Source organism: Achroia grisella, unplaced genomic scaffold (genome assembly GCF_030625045.1).
Source record: "Achroia grisella isolate CSIRO2021 unplaced genomic scaffold, CSIRO_AGI_Agris_v1 utg1245, whole genome shotgun sequence".
In the NCBI taxonomy this organism is placed as follows: domain Eukaryota; kingdom Metazoa; phylum Arthropoda; class Insecta; order Lepidoptera; family Pyralidae; genus Achroia; species Achroia grisella.
Window position 1 is genome coordinate 1071094 of NW_026712606.1, and position 17231 is coordinate 1088324.

Genomic DNA, 17231 nt, shown 5'->3' on the forward strand with positions numbered 1-17231 from the left:
CTTATGCCCTTTCGCCACCATCCTCTACACGATACCCTGCCTGATGCCGCTGTTTCTCGTTGGTGTGGTATCAGAATATGTCCGAACGGCCTCACGAGAGGAAACCTGTTGGTACGTGGGAGGTATTTCAGTACTCTCCTACACTCTGGAACTTTTTTCAAAGCACCGACGGGCGTTCCTCTATTCGCATGATTCCGTTGTCTTCCGCTGCAATAAATTAAGTACACAGCACAAAATAACTTCAGAATAGTAGTGTTTTTGAAGTTCATTAGTTCACGAAAGTAGGAAATTTAATACATAGGTGAAAAAAATAATAGAACCCACGAAATAATATTTTTAAATGGGTCATTCTTCCATCTAGTCTAGTGCTGACAATTATAAAATATTTTTCTCTCATACAGAGTGAATTGTTTTATAATATATATTCGCTCGACTTTACCATTTGAACATACTACGTAAACTGACTGACTCTATGGCATGAGGAATCATAAGTAAGGATTACAGAATGATGTTGATACAGCTGTACGTCAGTCAGAAAATGAATTTTGTCATTCTCATATATATATTCAGAATTTTTATCACTGAGCAAGTAAACACAAATTTTATTTTGTAATTAATGAAAATTCTGCTAAGTACTATCAAAAAGCACTAAACATAATAATTTAATTCTGCATCTGACAAGAAAAATGATTCAAATTGAGGTGCATTATATTTCTATAGGTATATTTATTTAATGTCATATTATGGTATGTATATGAATAGATATTTTTTTACAGGACACTGTTGATTCAAGAAGATTTGAAACAAATTCCAATTCTATTAATTTTGGACCATGGCATATATCGTATAATATAAGTTGCATTTTACCCAGTGTGTGTTCAACCAAAGTTGTATGCGAGCGGAATGACGATCAATTTTGCCAGTTTTGTATGTAAGTGCTTTTGGCTGTTTTCCTGTGTTGATACAATAGCTTTTTAAATTTCGAAAACATATAGAAATCTGTACTATATAGGCTACTGCCTAGTATTCGCCCGCCCTACATTTTTCCTGTATTAAAAATAATTCGAGCAAAAGTACAACTACTACACTTAGTTTTAATTTTGCTTTCTATAAATTAAACCTGCAGTAATTGTACATTTTATAGTGTCTGGAATGCATAAAAAAGTAAAAATAAATATTAAATTTATAATTATAACTTTTGTTAAACTAAGACCTGTATCTATATTAAATACTTATGAAACTATTATGGTTCACTGATTCCAGATACTGCAAAGAGCTGACTATACCTCATTTTCCGGATATGGTATTCCCTAAGAACATCCTGACTTTGACACATAAAAGTGGGGCCATTATAAATTTTAACCCATTGGATGCACTGAGGCGTGTGGCAAATACTGTGAAAGCTATTGAAGTTGCTTGTGCTGAGGCTTGGCAGGAATCTAGGTATGTAATATAAACAGTAAACAGACCATTTTACAGCAAGTATTTGTTCTATTTGGTTGTTACACATAATATGGAAAATGTGAGCAATAAGATTTTGTGTGATTTTTAATTGTAACTTGATTGCATGCCTAATATAATTTATTTTTAATTATTTATTTTAGTGCACCCACATTAAGGGATATTTAATAGTCTTACTTTAAACCACTAATCTATACTAATACATGTATATTAATACATAATTATATTTCAAGACCAGATGCTGAAAAGAAAAAACGAACATTTGATTGGACATTCTCAACAGATTATAAAGGAACATGCACAGATAATATTGTTATTGAAGCTACAGATGAAACTATAAACTATGATGTGTTAAAACAAAAGGAGCAAATTCTCTTTTATCATGATCTTACTCTGTTTGAAGATGAATTACATGATCATGGAGTGTCCAAGCTTAGTGTCAAGATAGTAAGTGATGTACTATATTCGCTGTGCTTGTCGCTTTGTATGAGTGGCATTCAGAATATCAATAGTTCATAATTTGTTAGTAAATAGATTGAAATGTAATAAACAACAACACTGAGCATTATGGGAAGCTTGCTACAATATATCAATGAAATTCACATTTATATCAGTGCAGTCATTTCCAACATTAGCATGCACAAGAACAGAAATATTCTATAAATTTAATTGGCAGTAGACTAGCAGACTAGACTGCAGTGGTTTCAACTAAAACCAACTGCAGTCTAAATACATTTTCCCAAATACACTGCCTTGTATAGATAATGTACTACCTGTACTCTTACTAATAATCAAGTGTCTGCTATTGAGGTAGATACCTATAAAGGTATTTGATACAAAATGCAAGAGAAAATTAATTTATGTTTTTTTTATTTTCCATTGCTTTGACTTAGTGATTAATATTCTAATAATAATTAAGATATTTGGGGAAAAGAAGAATAACAAATAAAATGTATAAATATTGGTTCTGTGTTCTATTTTAGAGTTGGTTTGATATGTTAACCTATCTCATGTATTTTTAATATAGTATGCCCATACATACTTATGTAAACATACACACACATTTTTTCTGATTTTGATATATGTATGATTTAGTATTATCTCTTATTATTCATAATGACTAATTAATTATATTTTAATATAATTAATAAGGCATTAAAATTTATAAAATTTATAGATATAGAATAGATATAAATTTTAAAGATTGATTACACTTTATCTCAATTCGATATTTTATTTTGCAGAGAGTTATGCCCTCATGCTGGTATATACTTCTTAGATATTTTTTGAGAGTTGATGATGTAATGGTGCGTTCAAATGAAACTAGGATGTTTCATATGCTCAACTCTGACTATGTATTGAGAGAATATACAGTAAAAGAATCATTGGCAAAGGATTTGAATGTTAGTATAATTTTCTAAGTTCTATTAAATATAATATATGGTTAAGGCGCTTGTTACCAAGTTTGTAGTCCAGCGGTTTAGCACATCATATTATATCCGATGGTCACAGGTTCCTCGCACAATACAAACATTTGTATTCAAGAGTATGATTGTATTACTCTGGGTGTTGCCTATATATAATATAAACCTATTTAAGTATTCCTATCACTTGTCTAGTACACACAAGACTTGCTCTGCTGAGCTTGGGTCTAGATGGCGCGGTGTGTGTTGTACTGGCTTATTGTTACTATTTGATTTGCTCTACATATTATAATCTAAATAAGCAAGATCTTGAAAATTAAACTTTTTATAAATTGATAAAAATCGAAAATTTAACGAGAATACAATGTACCTATATTTATTAGGGATACGATAATTTAGTGGAACTGTTACTGCTCTGTACTATACTATTAGTTCTAAGTTTGCCATTAGACACATATAATTATGTCTTATTATTTATATTTTCAGATACCTACGGCCCAAATGAAAGAAGCAGATGACGTTATTCCATTCCTACCAGTAACACAAAAAAATACAGAGAAGTTGATAGTCAATTTCTAATGCATGTAATATAAGATTTACTGATCTCTATAGTTATGAATTATTTTGTATAAATAAGTAATAATAATGAGTAAACTGCATATTTTTAAATTAAAATGATTGGTTTTAAATTATTACCTGCAACCATTTATTTTACAGATATCTATATAAGATTATGAAACATATACTATAATTAATGGCCGGTTTTAATGCTCTAAATATATAATTATTTATATAATATTAAAGAATGAAAGACATCTGTTCATAATTATTTTTTAAGGTAAACTATTTACTATTTTCTAAAATCTTAAATCTTAGTAAAATAAAACAAATGAACTATGGTAACGTAAATACCACTCCGCATACATACTATAGTTATAGCTATATGCTATAATATTATTTGTGATATAGCATAGCAAAGCTGTAATAGCGTCGATTTTCATTGGAACCACCGGATGAGTTTTAATAATTGTAATCCTGTAAGTTTTAATATATTAAAATATGTATAAATGCATTATACTGAGAATGTATAATATAATGTGAAAATGATTTTAAATTGTTTGTATAAGCTTTCCGTAAAAATATATAAATGTTAGTGAATAAGTACCGTATTAAAATCGTTGCGAAGTTTGGAAGTGAACATAGAAACAGCAAGACATGTACTATATTTAATATCACTACGTTACATGGTTTTTTACTCATAGATGAAACTAATGTGGATCGGTAGAGTAATAAACCCAATGATAGATACTGAAGTGGAAAGAAAATTAGGACTTCAAGTTTGTTAAATATTTACTATATTTGTTTTTATAATTTTCTATGTTCCTACAAAAAAATAAACATGATACAGATTATTTCTTCTTTTATATAAAATAGTGTCAGTTTCTCTTAATATAAACCAGCAGTAATCAGCAAGCATATTTTTATCCTAAAAACCATGGTACCTCCCTTCATAAATCTTTAAATCTCTATGAAAACGTTCACCATGTTCATAGCTTACGCTTTCCAGGTTCTCAGGAAAAAAGTCCAGATGCGAATGTAAAAAATGAATTTTTAATGACATATTTAATCCCATCTTATGGTAACTCTTCAAATTGGAAGGAATTTATTAATAATTTCTGATTTATGGTTGCCCAAGAAATTAGCAATCACGATAAATTGCACTGCTGCAGTAAGGAAGCAAGCAATTCAAATCTACTTATTGAAAGCTGCTAGTCTCTTATAAGATCATTCAATTCACTCTGAAATTAAATGTGGTTCACTATCTTCAGATTCAAATTCGGGAATATCATCTGAATTGTGACTTAATATAGACACAGCCATTTCAGTCTCCATGATCTTTGGTTTATATTTCTTACTTGAAGTACTGGCCAATGATGGGTAAGGCACTCTTTCAGAAAGCAATACAGGTTTTGTGACTGATGGAATTTCAGGGTATTGTATATACTTCTTGTTGTTGTTGTTAAAACCAGAAGTTTTGGTAAGGCAAAAGTAACAGTAGCGTGATTTGTTGGTTCTCTCCATAACATTAGGACGCCAAACTGCAATTATTTTTTTCCTGCAGACCAATTCAATAATATACTTCTACAATTTTCACATACCACTCGAGGAATCCAATTTTTATCAAGATTTGTCACTGAGATGGAAATAGGCTCGTTTTACGGCTTCAGTAATATATGTCCTGTTTTTTGATGGGATAATTCGATCACAAACATAGCAAATCTTATCTGGATTTAATTTCCTCTTCCTTGAGGCCATTTTAAAAACAAACAATGTTTATTTTTAAGATTAATACAACAAAAGGGAATATTAACTCAGCACCAGTAACAAGTTAGCGAAATAACTTAATGAGGGTATATTAAAAAAACTTGGCGTGATAAAAATATAAGACATATAGAAAAACAGGTAGAAATCACATAAAGTATTAAATGTCTTTGGGTAAAAAAATTTTTTTAAAGTTGTGTATTTAATGTTTTATAAATGCAAATTTTCCATAAAAAATATCTAAATCCAATGAAACTTGTATCAAGCAGTATTCCTTGTGTATTTTTTGCCATGGACTACAAACAATAATAGAAGAGCTTTTTATAAGTAATTTGAAATGTATACCGCGAGAAGGCATGGAAAAGTATAAATGAATGTTTGGATCCAGGTTACTGCAGGCGAGGTAGATACTGTACTGATACTACTTTACTTCAAATAAGCATATGTTCATTGACTGGAGCTTGATATGTATTTTTTAATGCTAAGGAGATAAGAATTAAAGCGGTAAAAAGAAAAGATCGTGTAAAACTAGGGTTGGCATCTATAAAATTTGTTAACCAGGACAAGACGCGTGAAAACCCCGGATTTTAGAGTCTAGAACCTGGACATGTTAACAGGTTTTTTCGAACATAGACAGTGTAAAAAAAATCAATAAAATGTCATAAATCACCTTTTTATTTATTTTCAGACCTAAAAATTAAATGTAGTAATTTTTTATTATCGTTTTAATGTACCTAAGAATCTTATTACAGTTTGTTACAAATTGTTTTAATAATCAGATCTCTTTGTTTGTCCTTAAAATAAAACACAAATTATTAATATACGTTAATATTAAACTTTAAAAAATTACATTACCCCAGTCGCTCCCCGGATGTCCTCTAAACTAAGACAAATCTGGGGAAACCCGGACGGGTGACAACTCTATGTAAAACTAAAAACAATAGAAAATAAATCAAATTTTAGGTACGTAATGTATAATTACAAACAACTAAAGTGGATATGGACATGAAGAGAAATTGACAAGAATAGATAATAACGTAGATACTGTTACCAATTTTTACCGAAGAGGCAAATGAAATAGAATTACACAGAATGGAAGATGGGACGATGACATTAGGAAAATAGCCGGTGAAGTATGGACTCGCATAGCAAAAGGTAGGATAGAATGGAAATCTTTAAAGGAGGTGTCGGTCATAAGATAAGCTGTACCGTTTGTCAATACTTAATTTGAACACTATTTGCAAAAATAGGTTTAGCTATATACATTATGTATATATATGTCGTTATAATAAAATTATAAGATATATATATATAATTATAATATAATTTGCAATTGCGGGCCGCAGTTGGCCCGCGGCCCGTACTTTGCTCACCAATGTCCTAGTAAATTATCTGAGATAAATTATTGTTTTGTATCAAGATCAACAGCGATTTTATCTATTATATATTTTTTAAATAGATATATAATTATGATCAGTGTGTGTTTTTTCTTTTGTGAAACTGTTAGCATTTATTATAGCGCAGAAGATGTATTTTATATTGTTTATATTCGGTTAGTGTTTAAATGTTATTGTATTATTAGTACGTATTTTATAATTATAATGTGAAAACCTGTTACATTAAAAATACTTTACATTTTAATAAATTAAGTAATAATAAAATTAGTTCTTTTGAAGTAGAGTTTTAGTAATGTTTAAGTTCATGATTGTTAATTTTACAAAATAGCTAAGAATTTTCTCTATTTTGTAAAATCAACAATCGTAAGTAATTATTGCAAAGCTTTGACACTGAATTTTCTTAAGGGTCGGCAACGCGCACGTAACACCCCTGGTGTTTCAGGCGTCCATAGGGTACGGTAACCATTTACCATCAAATGGGCCGTATGCTTGTTTGCTACCATAGTAGTATAAAAAAAAATGCAGGTATATTCCCTATTGATACCCTATTGATAAAATGATTACTCTGAGAATTTTGGCTTGATATAGACCCAAAGTAAAATAATATGAATTTTAAAGAAGGTTCAGTGTACATTAAAATCAGTACATACGTATATACTCGTTATATGTAGCATTAATACCGGACGATGATTATTTCGATGAAAAAAAAAACAGTTAAAGTCAGCGAATATAGGTATCGCATACCATATACATACACAGGTATACCTACCTATATACAAATAGAGTTGAGTTGATAATTAATAATAGAAAACCAGTGTTGTAAATTATTTTCAAATTTGTATTATAATGGCAGGATGTTTTCAAAATACAATAAGTGAATACGTTCAAGTGGCTAGTTTGCTAGACATGCAACAGGGCATGGGATGGCCACATACTTTAAGAGTCGTTGAAGGACACGAAGCTCTCATCAAACTAAGCAAAACACTGCAGAACCAACAGTCGTGTGAAATAAAAACTCCAGCTGGCGAAACAATTAATGTGCTACAGCTGCCTAATAGCAGGTAAGCTTATTTTTTTATTAAACAATATGAAAATGATAGTGTTCATAAATTGAAATACCTAAATATCCAAACATGTACCTAGTGGTTATTTGCTCATTGATAGCAACTATAGCAGTGTCAGTGATCCTAATTAAAAGTTTTAAAGAGTTAGTTTACATTTAGAATTACAATTCAAGGATGCTCTCCAAGATTTTGAACAATGAAATATAATATAATATTGTAGATACTATTTTTAAAAAGGGTTAGTATGAAAGAAAGTTCATTTAAGAAGCAATTCGTGGTTTCTTTTCAGTGAAGAGCTTTTTTTCTTATAAATTGCGATATATACCTTACTTGCTGTCTCTATCTCTATTTTTGTTTGTAGAAAAAGAATTTTATTTGACCTAGCAATGTCAACAATTATGTATTAGGTACTATCGATATTATCAATATGATAATTTGTAATAATCATGTTTGGATGTACAATTTGGATGTTCAATCAGCGCTCGAACAGTAGGCATCTTACAATAAGTACATAGACAAAGAGAAAATTAAAAAAAAATAAAAAGTGTGTGTTCATGAAAATTGGGACGAAATTAGGGTTGCATTGGCGCTTACAAAATAGTTTAGTCTCGCCTTCTCGACGCCAACAAGGAAATTATGGAAGCTTTGCAGTTTTGACCTAATAAACACACGCCTTGCGGATACGAACTTTAGAATTATATGTTTAATTAGTTACACTTCGTAGGTGTACAAATAAGATTTGAACATTTTGTTAGGATAGGCTATTTATTGGATTTCTTTACGTACTATTTGATCTTCAATTTGAAACTATAGGTCAAGCAATATTTTTTTTTTAATTTTTTATTTATTTAATACAGAAAACATGTGTACCTACTAATTTACTGGAGAAACGATGATATTCACAGAAGTATAAAACTGTGTTGCGAATATCGACGTCCTCCACCTAGTTATAATATACATAATATGTATTTCTTTTTTGCATAACTCTTGAAAGCAAAAATAGGTTGCTAAAGCCATACTGTTGAGTCATGTAGGTAGGTACGAGTATGTAGGTAAGTCAGCCTTTTCTGGGTAGGTATATTCAAAGGGATTTAAGCAAAAATCAATTTATCAGACAAACAAACAACTTGGTTTATCAAATTTCCTTTGTTTATATTTTAATACTGAATGTAAGCGTAAGAATTTTGAGTAGTGCGCAACCTAAAACAGTTTTAGGTGTCCACTATATCACATATCACATTGGTTAATTGGTCAATTATACAATATAATTAATCAATCAATACATCACTAAAACAACAGTGACAATCCACATCGGCCTTTGTATCATTGTTTTGTCAAAATCGCGATCTATATCTATATAAAATATAAAAGTAACCTATTCAAATCCTATTTTCCAATAGGTGATCAAAAGATCACCTATTATTTTATACGTGTTTTTATTTTAAGGTACGAGAGATGGTCTGACGGTTGTGGTTTGAGAGTACGTAATGTTGTGGCTACAGACGAGGGTCGTTGGAGGATTACAGCGACTGCACAGGATCATAAAATTACTGGATGGACCGAGGTATATGTGGAAGGTAAGCTTCTATTAATAATACAACTATAAGTAACACCAAACGTGTAACAATAAGAAGTAGCGTCGAGGCCATAGCCTAGCTAGGAACATTTTGAATGTTTCTAACTAGACTATGGATTAGTTTGATTGGATCAACACACTATCCACAGCCATCTACTATTGTCGCAATACTCGCAATTGGCAGCGACTTTATTTCATAACTTTTTGTGAATAATCATGAGGAATTTATAGGTGTATTTGTTATTATCATATGTTAGAATAAAGTCATATGTAACTACATCCTAACTTAACCTAATCAATAATGTAGGCATGGCACGATTTCAGGGGAGCTTCGTATCATTTGAAATTATGGGGATTGACCTGCAAAGTTTTGTCCAATGTGATCATTCATAATAATGACACATCATAACTATATTTAAAAAAACACGTTTGTTTTCAGATCTTGTTAGATACCTATTGACTCACTAAGATATATTGTTTGAAAGCTAGGGACGCTCACAAGACCGAAGATTTGGCATGCTTAATAATAAATTGCCTTAAGTAAAAGATTCCAAATTTAGGGAAATATACTTTAAAATTTTACTATTTGGTAGATTAATTAAATCGTTCCTTGTAAATCCTAAACTAGTAGGTAGGTCAACCAGTGATTATATTCACCCAAAAAATAGGTTCAATATAAGTACCTATTTAGGTAAATATTTGTATGTTTATTACTTTTACATGTTATCTGTGCTTTTACATAAAAATTGATCTGATACGTTTCTTGCAGGTTTTGTATTTATTAATTTTTATAGAATTAGATCCTATATATCAGTTTAGCAAGCATATACAAACCTGCAAGTCTATCAGGCCTCTATTTACTCGCGACTTCGTTTGCTTTTATAAACTCTATGTCCGTTCTTGTGATACAATATTTCTTTACGTATACATGTCAATAATTTCGTTGAGTTAGCAGTTTAGTTGTGAAAAGGTAACGGACAGACACAATTGGGTATTAACATTGGATGTAGGTAAATAAATTATTCAAAGACTATATTATCAGCCGACTGATATAAGTATCTATATATCTTGATTAGAATAAATTATATTAATTAGCGGCGCGATGTTATCTACATATGTATAATTTTATTTGCACGTAGGACCAATGTGATGAACTTTACTTCTTATACTTTTAATATAATATATGTATATATAACGTAGTATGCATATAACAAAGGAATTGACATCTTCATTTTTTAAGTCTTTTGAAAATTCCTCCATGATATTAATGTGAACGAAGATAAATTAAGGGACTTTTATTATTTTGTTTAATTTCGATACCAATAAATACAGGTCGTAGATATATAGTTTGGAAGCCTAGTGTTGACTATTCGGCATCCAGACTACTACTAGCACTCTGGACTTACTAGTTTCCAAGCTCTTATGATTTCCTGATGATGCACTATTTAGAGTCGAAACACGTGTGGCAATGGAACTAGACAATAACAATCGGAAATTGATCGCTAATAGGGAAGTTCATGATATTTAGTGATGGTAGATTTCCGTGTTGAATATTTGTGGTTTCACACATAGTTGAATAAAACAAAATTAGATAAATCCCAATAGGTATAATAAACTTCTGGAAAATAACATATATATGGTATATATATCTTAATAAAATATGCATGTTAAATAAAATATGTACTTTGATAGATATTTTTATTTTGTTTACAAATGAATGTGTGATTTATTTATTTTTCAGAAAATATATCGACATATCCAACATCGCCGATATCTCTACTCGACGGCGAAATACATAGAGTTGTAAATCTAACCACTCTCGACAATTCCTATTGTCTTGTTACGCAACCTTTCTCTGATAGTTCTTTAGTATCGGGACACTGCAATGTGACACTAGATCGAACAACTAGAGCCGTTCAGGGTAATTGGAACGTACTTCTTGGTATTCCTGGTCAGGTAAAAGAAGTATCTGCAGATAGACGTGTCGATGTAGAAGGTATGAAAAATTGCTGTAATATACCCAAGCCCGTAAAGATTTCATCGTATTCTAATAATATTAATCTAGTATACTTCACATAGCCAACGCCATCTAGTGTTGAACTAAGTTGAGTTTGTTTGTACTAAACCACTGAAAGCGTCATAACATTGTAACCAGTCGTGCCGATAGTTATCTAATTCAAATATTTTTAATAATAATCATAGATTTGATATTTTATATAGACATATAGGTATTAAAATTATTCATATTTTATGATAATACTAGATAAGTTCTGATTGTGAGCAATACTTCCGTTTGAAGGATGAGCATATATAGTGTAGCATCGACTTATATAGTCGATGCTACACTATAGCATACCATATCTGTTTGTTGTAAATTTTTCATACAACTATATTGTCGATGCGACGGTTGCCACTTTCTATCGGGTGGTTTATTAGCTTATTAGTTACATAAAAAAGTACACACGTTATTCGTGTGATGAAAATAATGTTTTATTATTTCTTTTCATCACAAGAATTATTTTTTTATTCAAATAATATAGTTATAATAGATTGTTTGGGCTGCTCTGTCAAGACAAGATGATCATTATCTTAAATGTTTGCCTTTTAAAATATATTGGTAAATTCACTTATAAATTCGCCACGTATAAATTCATCAGGAATAAATTTCTGATGAATTTATACGTGGCGATCAACTCAGCGCAATAGATAGATTACAGAATACAGAATTGCAGACTGCTGTCTTTTTTTATCTCCGCAGTAATGAAATCTTGTGGTTACATGTCTAGAGGACTACTAATTATTGGCACTTGTTGTATATGTGATGTAAACAATTTGCTATTAACTTATTGTTTGCGATTAACCTAATGGTACGTAATAGGCTATTTAGGCTATTTACGTATAGGTTATTTGTTGATATAAACGGTAACATAATCTTCACAAAATTTACTAGGTGAAATTTGTGTTCTAATGTGCGTGCAAACTGCTAGATAATAGTTTTATAATTTTTATGTAGATATTAATATTTATCTGTTAGATCTGTGAGTGTACGTCTCTACATATGCTTTGTGGCTTTAAATTTTGGTACGCTCTTTTAGGGGAGCGTTTGGATGCCGGATATATTCATGATTCTGCATCTAACAAACTTCATCTGTACTGCAATATACAGTATTCAGTAAAAAATATAACTTTTTGTCGTTTTCAAAGGATGAGTGACTCACTGGGCTTCAATATAATGGATGGATTAAGTGATGGCAGTCACAGGTAATAGGAGTTTATTGTCATATAGTTAATAACATTAGATATATATACATATACACTGCGACTTACGTTGGAAAATAAAAAGTTATCATTATTTAAGGTTCTTTTACAATAAAAAGTACCAAAATCTTATCTATGACTCATGCTATACTACTCAAACCGTAATCATGTATTTGGTACTCTAACTAGAAAATATTTTGAAGTATGTGAAATCTTCGAAATATATGAAATACATATGCCTCCACGACTGCTATCTCACATCAGATAATTCGAAGTATAATCAATTGTCAATACCGTGGTAAACCTGGCATTTGACATGCCCTACTTTCGTTTCATTTTTTGCGTATTTAATTAAATCCAATGTCGCAGGGGGCGAGCTTACCGCCGCGTGTTGCATCTCTGATTAATTTGGTGTAATATTAGTGTGTATATCAGTGGATCTTCTTGTAAAATTGTCTCGTAATGTGTATTGCTATCACCTAGATATTAACTCACAACCTCTCGATAAAAGGTGGGGTAATAAATGATGCCAACCAAGTGAAAATCCATTTACTGTTTTTTTGTGATTACAGCGCACATATAGATAGAACCGACGGGGGACTTTCTTTTATAATATCTACTACTATATACTATGTATAGATGACTCACTCCTATTTTTATTATTATCTTACAGTTATTATGGCAATGGTTTTATTGTAAAACACTGCGGCTTAACTGTAGAACATCCTACTAATGAAGATTTCGGTACTTGGCGATGTTCAGTAGGTGTGAAACAGTGGGTGGATTTCCCACACCATACGGAGAATCAAACTCCATTTCAGGCGTTGATTAATATCCCTCCACTGTCTAGCCGTGAGTATAGTGTAACCATAATGTATATATTTTCTAATAATTATAACTAAGTAATGAAGCTATAAAACATACTTACGGGTATTCTACAGGTTATAACTAATTATATTAGCATGTTTTATATTGTAGTGTTTAACATATTGGAGGCATTGCGTACTTTAAGATAGTAAGGGGTTTAACAATGATATTTTATTAATTACAACTAGGAATTAAATTTCATGAATCTAACACTTTTGTAATAAATTAATATGTACCAAAAATAATTTACGAAATTTGTATTAGATCTGGCCGATCACTTGATTGTTTTGTTATGATCGTGTATGTACTCAGTGAGCTTTGGCTTCGTTGCCAAATTTGTGACAAATGCCAATAAATACAAGCATTAAAAGTAGTGCAATTACAATATAAGAACCGATTGTTATAATTATTTTTAGATAATATTATGGCAATTGAACATAAGAGTAATAATGACGTCGTCGAAGATAGAACTATATTTGTTCAAGAAAACACGTCTTTCACCATAAGCTGCCATGCTGAAGTTTCACTTACATATTGCTGGTTTCAGCATCCCAATGGTACTCAATTTACACCATTGCCATTTGTTCATGGCAGTATACAAGAATTCTGGTGAGTTTAGATTTCCGTATATATTTCAAATAAGTATATAATTTTAATTAATACTTTGATCTGAATATAAAACTGTCTAACCGTTCTACTAACGGGAATTCGAAATTTAGTGACGTATAGATAAAAAAAACCTTACAAAATATGCTACCCGTAGCATAGAGTACATATATTATAACCCGTTGTAAACTTCACCCTTCCATTATAGTACCTTTCCAGATAACATAGATTTAAGTTAAGTGTGAAGTTAGTCTACGTTCTGACTCCGCGTTGAATGTACGCGTTACTAATAATCAAATAAACTTACTACTGTACAATAAATAGTATACTTCATTCCACCGGTATACTCGCTACTCAGATACTACAATAACACTTTAATAAAAATATATTATGTAGCGACATCTTATCACATCATACACAACGATATGATGATGAGGTGATATCACTGCCCTACAATAGTTAATATTGAAATATCTTAATATTTAAAGGACGCATTCATATGAGAGCCATCAAAATGGAGATTGTGATATTACATTTGCACATGTTAAGAAGGAGGATGCTGGGCTATGGACTTGTCACATGGGCCCTAGGGACTTGGGTGTAGAAATCACTAATGAACTAAACATTCGAGTTACTGGTCCACTTGCTGCTTATGTGGATGAAGTTTCTACTAGAATTGGCAGTGAGGCTACATTGTATTGTCACAGCTCAAATGGAAGAAGACCTTTGAGTTACTGCAGATTTTTGTCTCCAAAAAACATAGGAATAACTATAGATTCGGCTGTAACACCAGATAAGTAAGTTTTTTTTTTTAATAGAAACATATCTGAATAATTTCACTTCGTGTATGCTCAAGCTTCTGAATATGCTCAAGTTTATGTCTTTCGTCGATGAATCTATTTAAAGTAATAAAATTTACAGTAGCAGTTTATACGGTTAATTTGTCTTTGGTTTGTGGTCAATCTTTTGGGCTCTACTGAAAGACTTCGCTTTATTTAATAAAAATTAATGTCATTTAATAGCATATTCTGATGGTAATTTAATAGCGTATTCGTCCTAAAGTTAAAAAAATTGTGTATTATAATATGACAATGATGTACAATGGCATTTGAAAAGAGTGAGGGGAGAGTTAGTTCTTCTTGGCTTGAACTACTTTCAGAATTGGCGATAGATTTGACTTACCGTAAGTGTCTGTAATTAGATCTATAGGTAGTATAGATATAATAACATTTTGTTTGATTTTCAGCGCAATATTAGATCGTTTCTATTTTACACCCGATCGACACCTGGATTTCGGAGATTGTTCACTTAGTATAAATCCGGTTCTCGAGGAAGACATAGGAGAATGGACATGTGCAGCTGTTGTCAGTGAGACCACAATAGAATCAAGAGAAGTTATTGAATTAAATGTCGATAGTACGTTTTATTTTTAACTAAGTGTTTTACCAGACGGACAGAAAGGCGCGTCAGTCTCACCTATTTCAGTTGCCCAGCAACGTTCTTTGATAGAGTGTAGGGTGCGGATTAGGTAGTGAAATTATAGGATAGAGGCACGAAATCTTAGTCATTGGGAATGACTACACAGGCTACACATGCGCGTTTACCGCTAAAAGATTCCATTTATCGTATCTCCTCAGTTTCAAGACACCCTCCTTGATGTGAAGCCAAATTTCGAGGTCCTTGGCGTTGATATATCCAGTGACGTTCAGTTTTGCGGTCATTTGGAGGACAAGGCTAAAATAGCCTCAAAAAAGCTTGGTGTGCTCAGTAGAGTGAGACGGTATTTTACGGCGGCCCATCGCTTGCAATTATATAAGGCGCAGATCCGGCCGCATATGGAATACTGTTCTCATCTCTGGGCGGGAGCACCACAATACCAGCTACTTCCATTTGACCGCATTTAGAACCGAGCAGCCAGAATCATTGGTAATCAACGTCTATGTGACAGACTCGACCCATTGGCTTTGCGGCGTTATATTGCATCTCTGTACATTTTCTACCGCATATATCACGGGGAGGGTTCTGAGGAATTGTTCGGATTAATACCAGCTGCTGAGTTTCAACACCGTACCACCCGCCAGAAACTGAAATACCATCCTGATCATCTGGATGAATGGCGGTCTTCCACAGTACGGTTTTCTAGAAACTTTTGCCCCGCACAACCACATTGTGGAATCACCTTCCAGCAATGGTATTTCCGAACCGATACGATATTGAAACCTTCAAGAAAAGAGCTTATTCCTTTTTAAAAGGCCGACAACGTACTTGCAATTCCCCTGGTGTTGCGGGTGCTCATGGGCGGCGGTAATCACTTACCATCAGGTGAGCCGCATGCTCGTTTGACCCCTGTGAAAAAAAAAATGTGTTGTGTGAAATCGTGATATCCATAGTGCTATTCATGTATACGGGCCACGCTTAGTTATACATAGTTCTTCCTAATTGAAGTATCTAGCCGAGCAGAACTGTAAGAATAGTGATAAAAAATAGGACGTAATTAAGGGCCGAAAGAAATATTTGAATAAATGAGTTTTCAGTTTGTCTTCGCTTACCATCAGATAAACTGTCAGGCTGTCAGGCTGTCCCCATACCAGTTACATAAAAAATACATACATAGTCAAACGTATAAATCTTTAAGTATTCACTACCTTTTATCCGATGCAAAATACATAACATCTCAATATAAAAAAAAATATATACGAAACTACCTGTTAAGAACGATTTCTTCTGATCTTTTTTATTGATAAAGTATGGTCTATGTCCGTGCTTAGGATACATTCAATTTCTCTGGGAAATTTAATTAAGTACTGTTCAGTCATTTAGTCGTAAAATGGTAACAGACAGACGTTCAATTTTCGAATTTATGACATTAACACGGAGTTTCCTTTACAGAAACACCTGCACCACTCTCCCAAGCTGGTATTATTGGAATGGTAATAGGACTTATAATCTTGGTCGGCGTTTTAATCGGATATGTTGGATACAAGCGTGGATGGAAATTACCAGAATGGCGAAATCCGATTCGGAATACTGAAGTAAATTTACAAACATTGGACGATCAGTTCTCGATTAGATCGACTGCCTCATCTAATCGCAATATTGTTGATTTCCAAGTCGGAAACGTTGTACAACCTGTAGACCAGTTATAAATATATAAGTACCTATATTATTCTGTTATTACTTTTTAATTTTATTAAGGTGGTGCAATTGTACAATGATAGGTGTACAATAGGATCTGTTGTGTTATGATGTACTCGTA

General features: G+C 32.0%; 2 protein-coding genes across 2 annotated transcripts; both read left to right on the top strand.

The window, feature by feature from the left end:
- Window positions 1–77: 77 nt before the first annotated feature.
- On the top strand, window positions 78–3539 carry LOC131854743 (TIP41-like protein). Its single transcript, XM_059205886.1, has 6 exons — window positions 78–111; window positions 763–931; window positions 1264–1443; window positions 1695–1908; window positions 2706–2864; window positions 3372–3539. Exons 1-6 carry the CDS (start codon window positions 78–80, stop codon window positions 3462–3464), a joined length of 849 nt encoding a protein of 282 aa, XP_059061869.1. The 3' UTR covers window positions 3465–3539.
- Window positions 3540–7450: 3911 nt separating this feature from the next.
- Window positions 7451–17198, top strand: LOC131854839 (uncharacterized). The gene is made up of 9 exons (XM_059206008.1): window positions 7451–7665; window positions 9115–9245; window positions 10986–11240; window positions 12340–12505; window positions 13176–13354; window positions 13786–13978; window positions 14464–14772; window positions 15222–15391; window positions 16865–17198. The coding sequence occupies exons 1-9, from the start codon at window positions 7451–7453 to the stop codon at window positions 17119–17121; spliced, it is 1875 nt and encodes a 624-aa protein (XP_059061991.1). The 3' UTR covers window positions 17122–17198.
- Window positions 17199–17231: the final 33 nt, after the last annotated feature.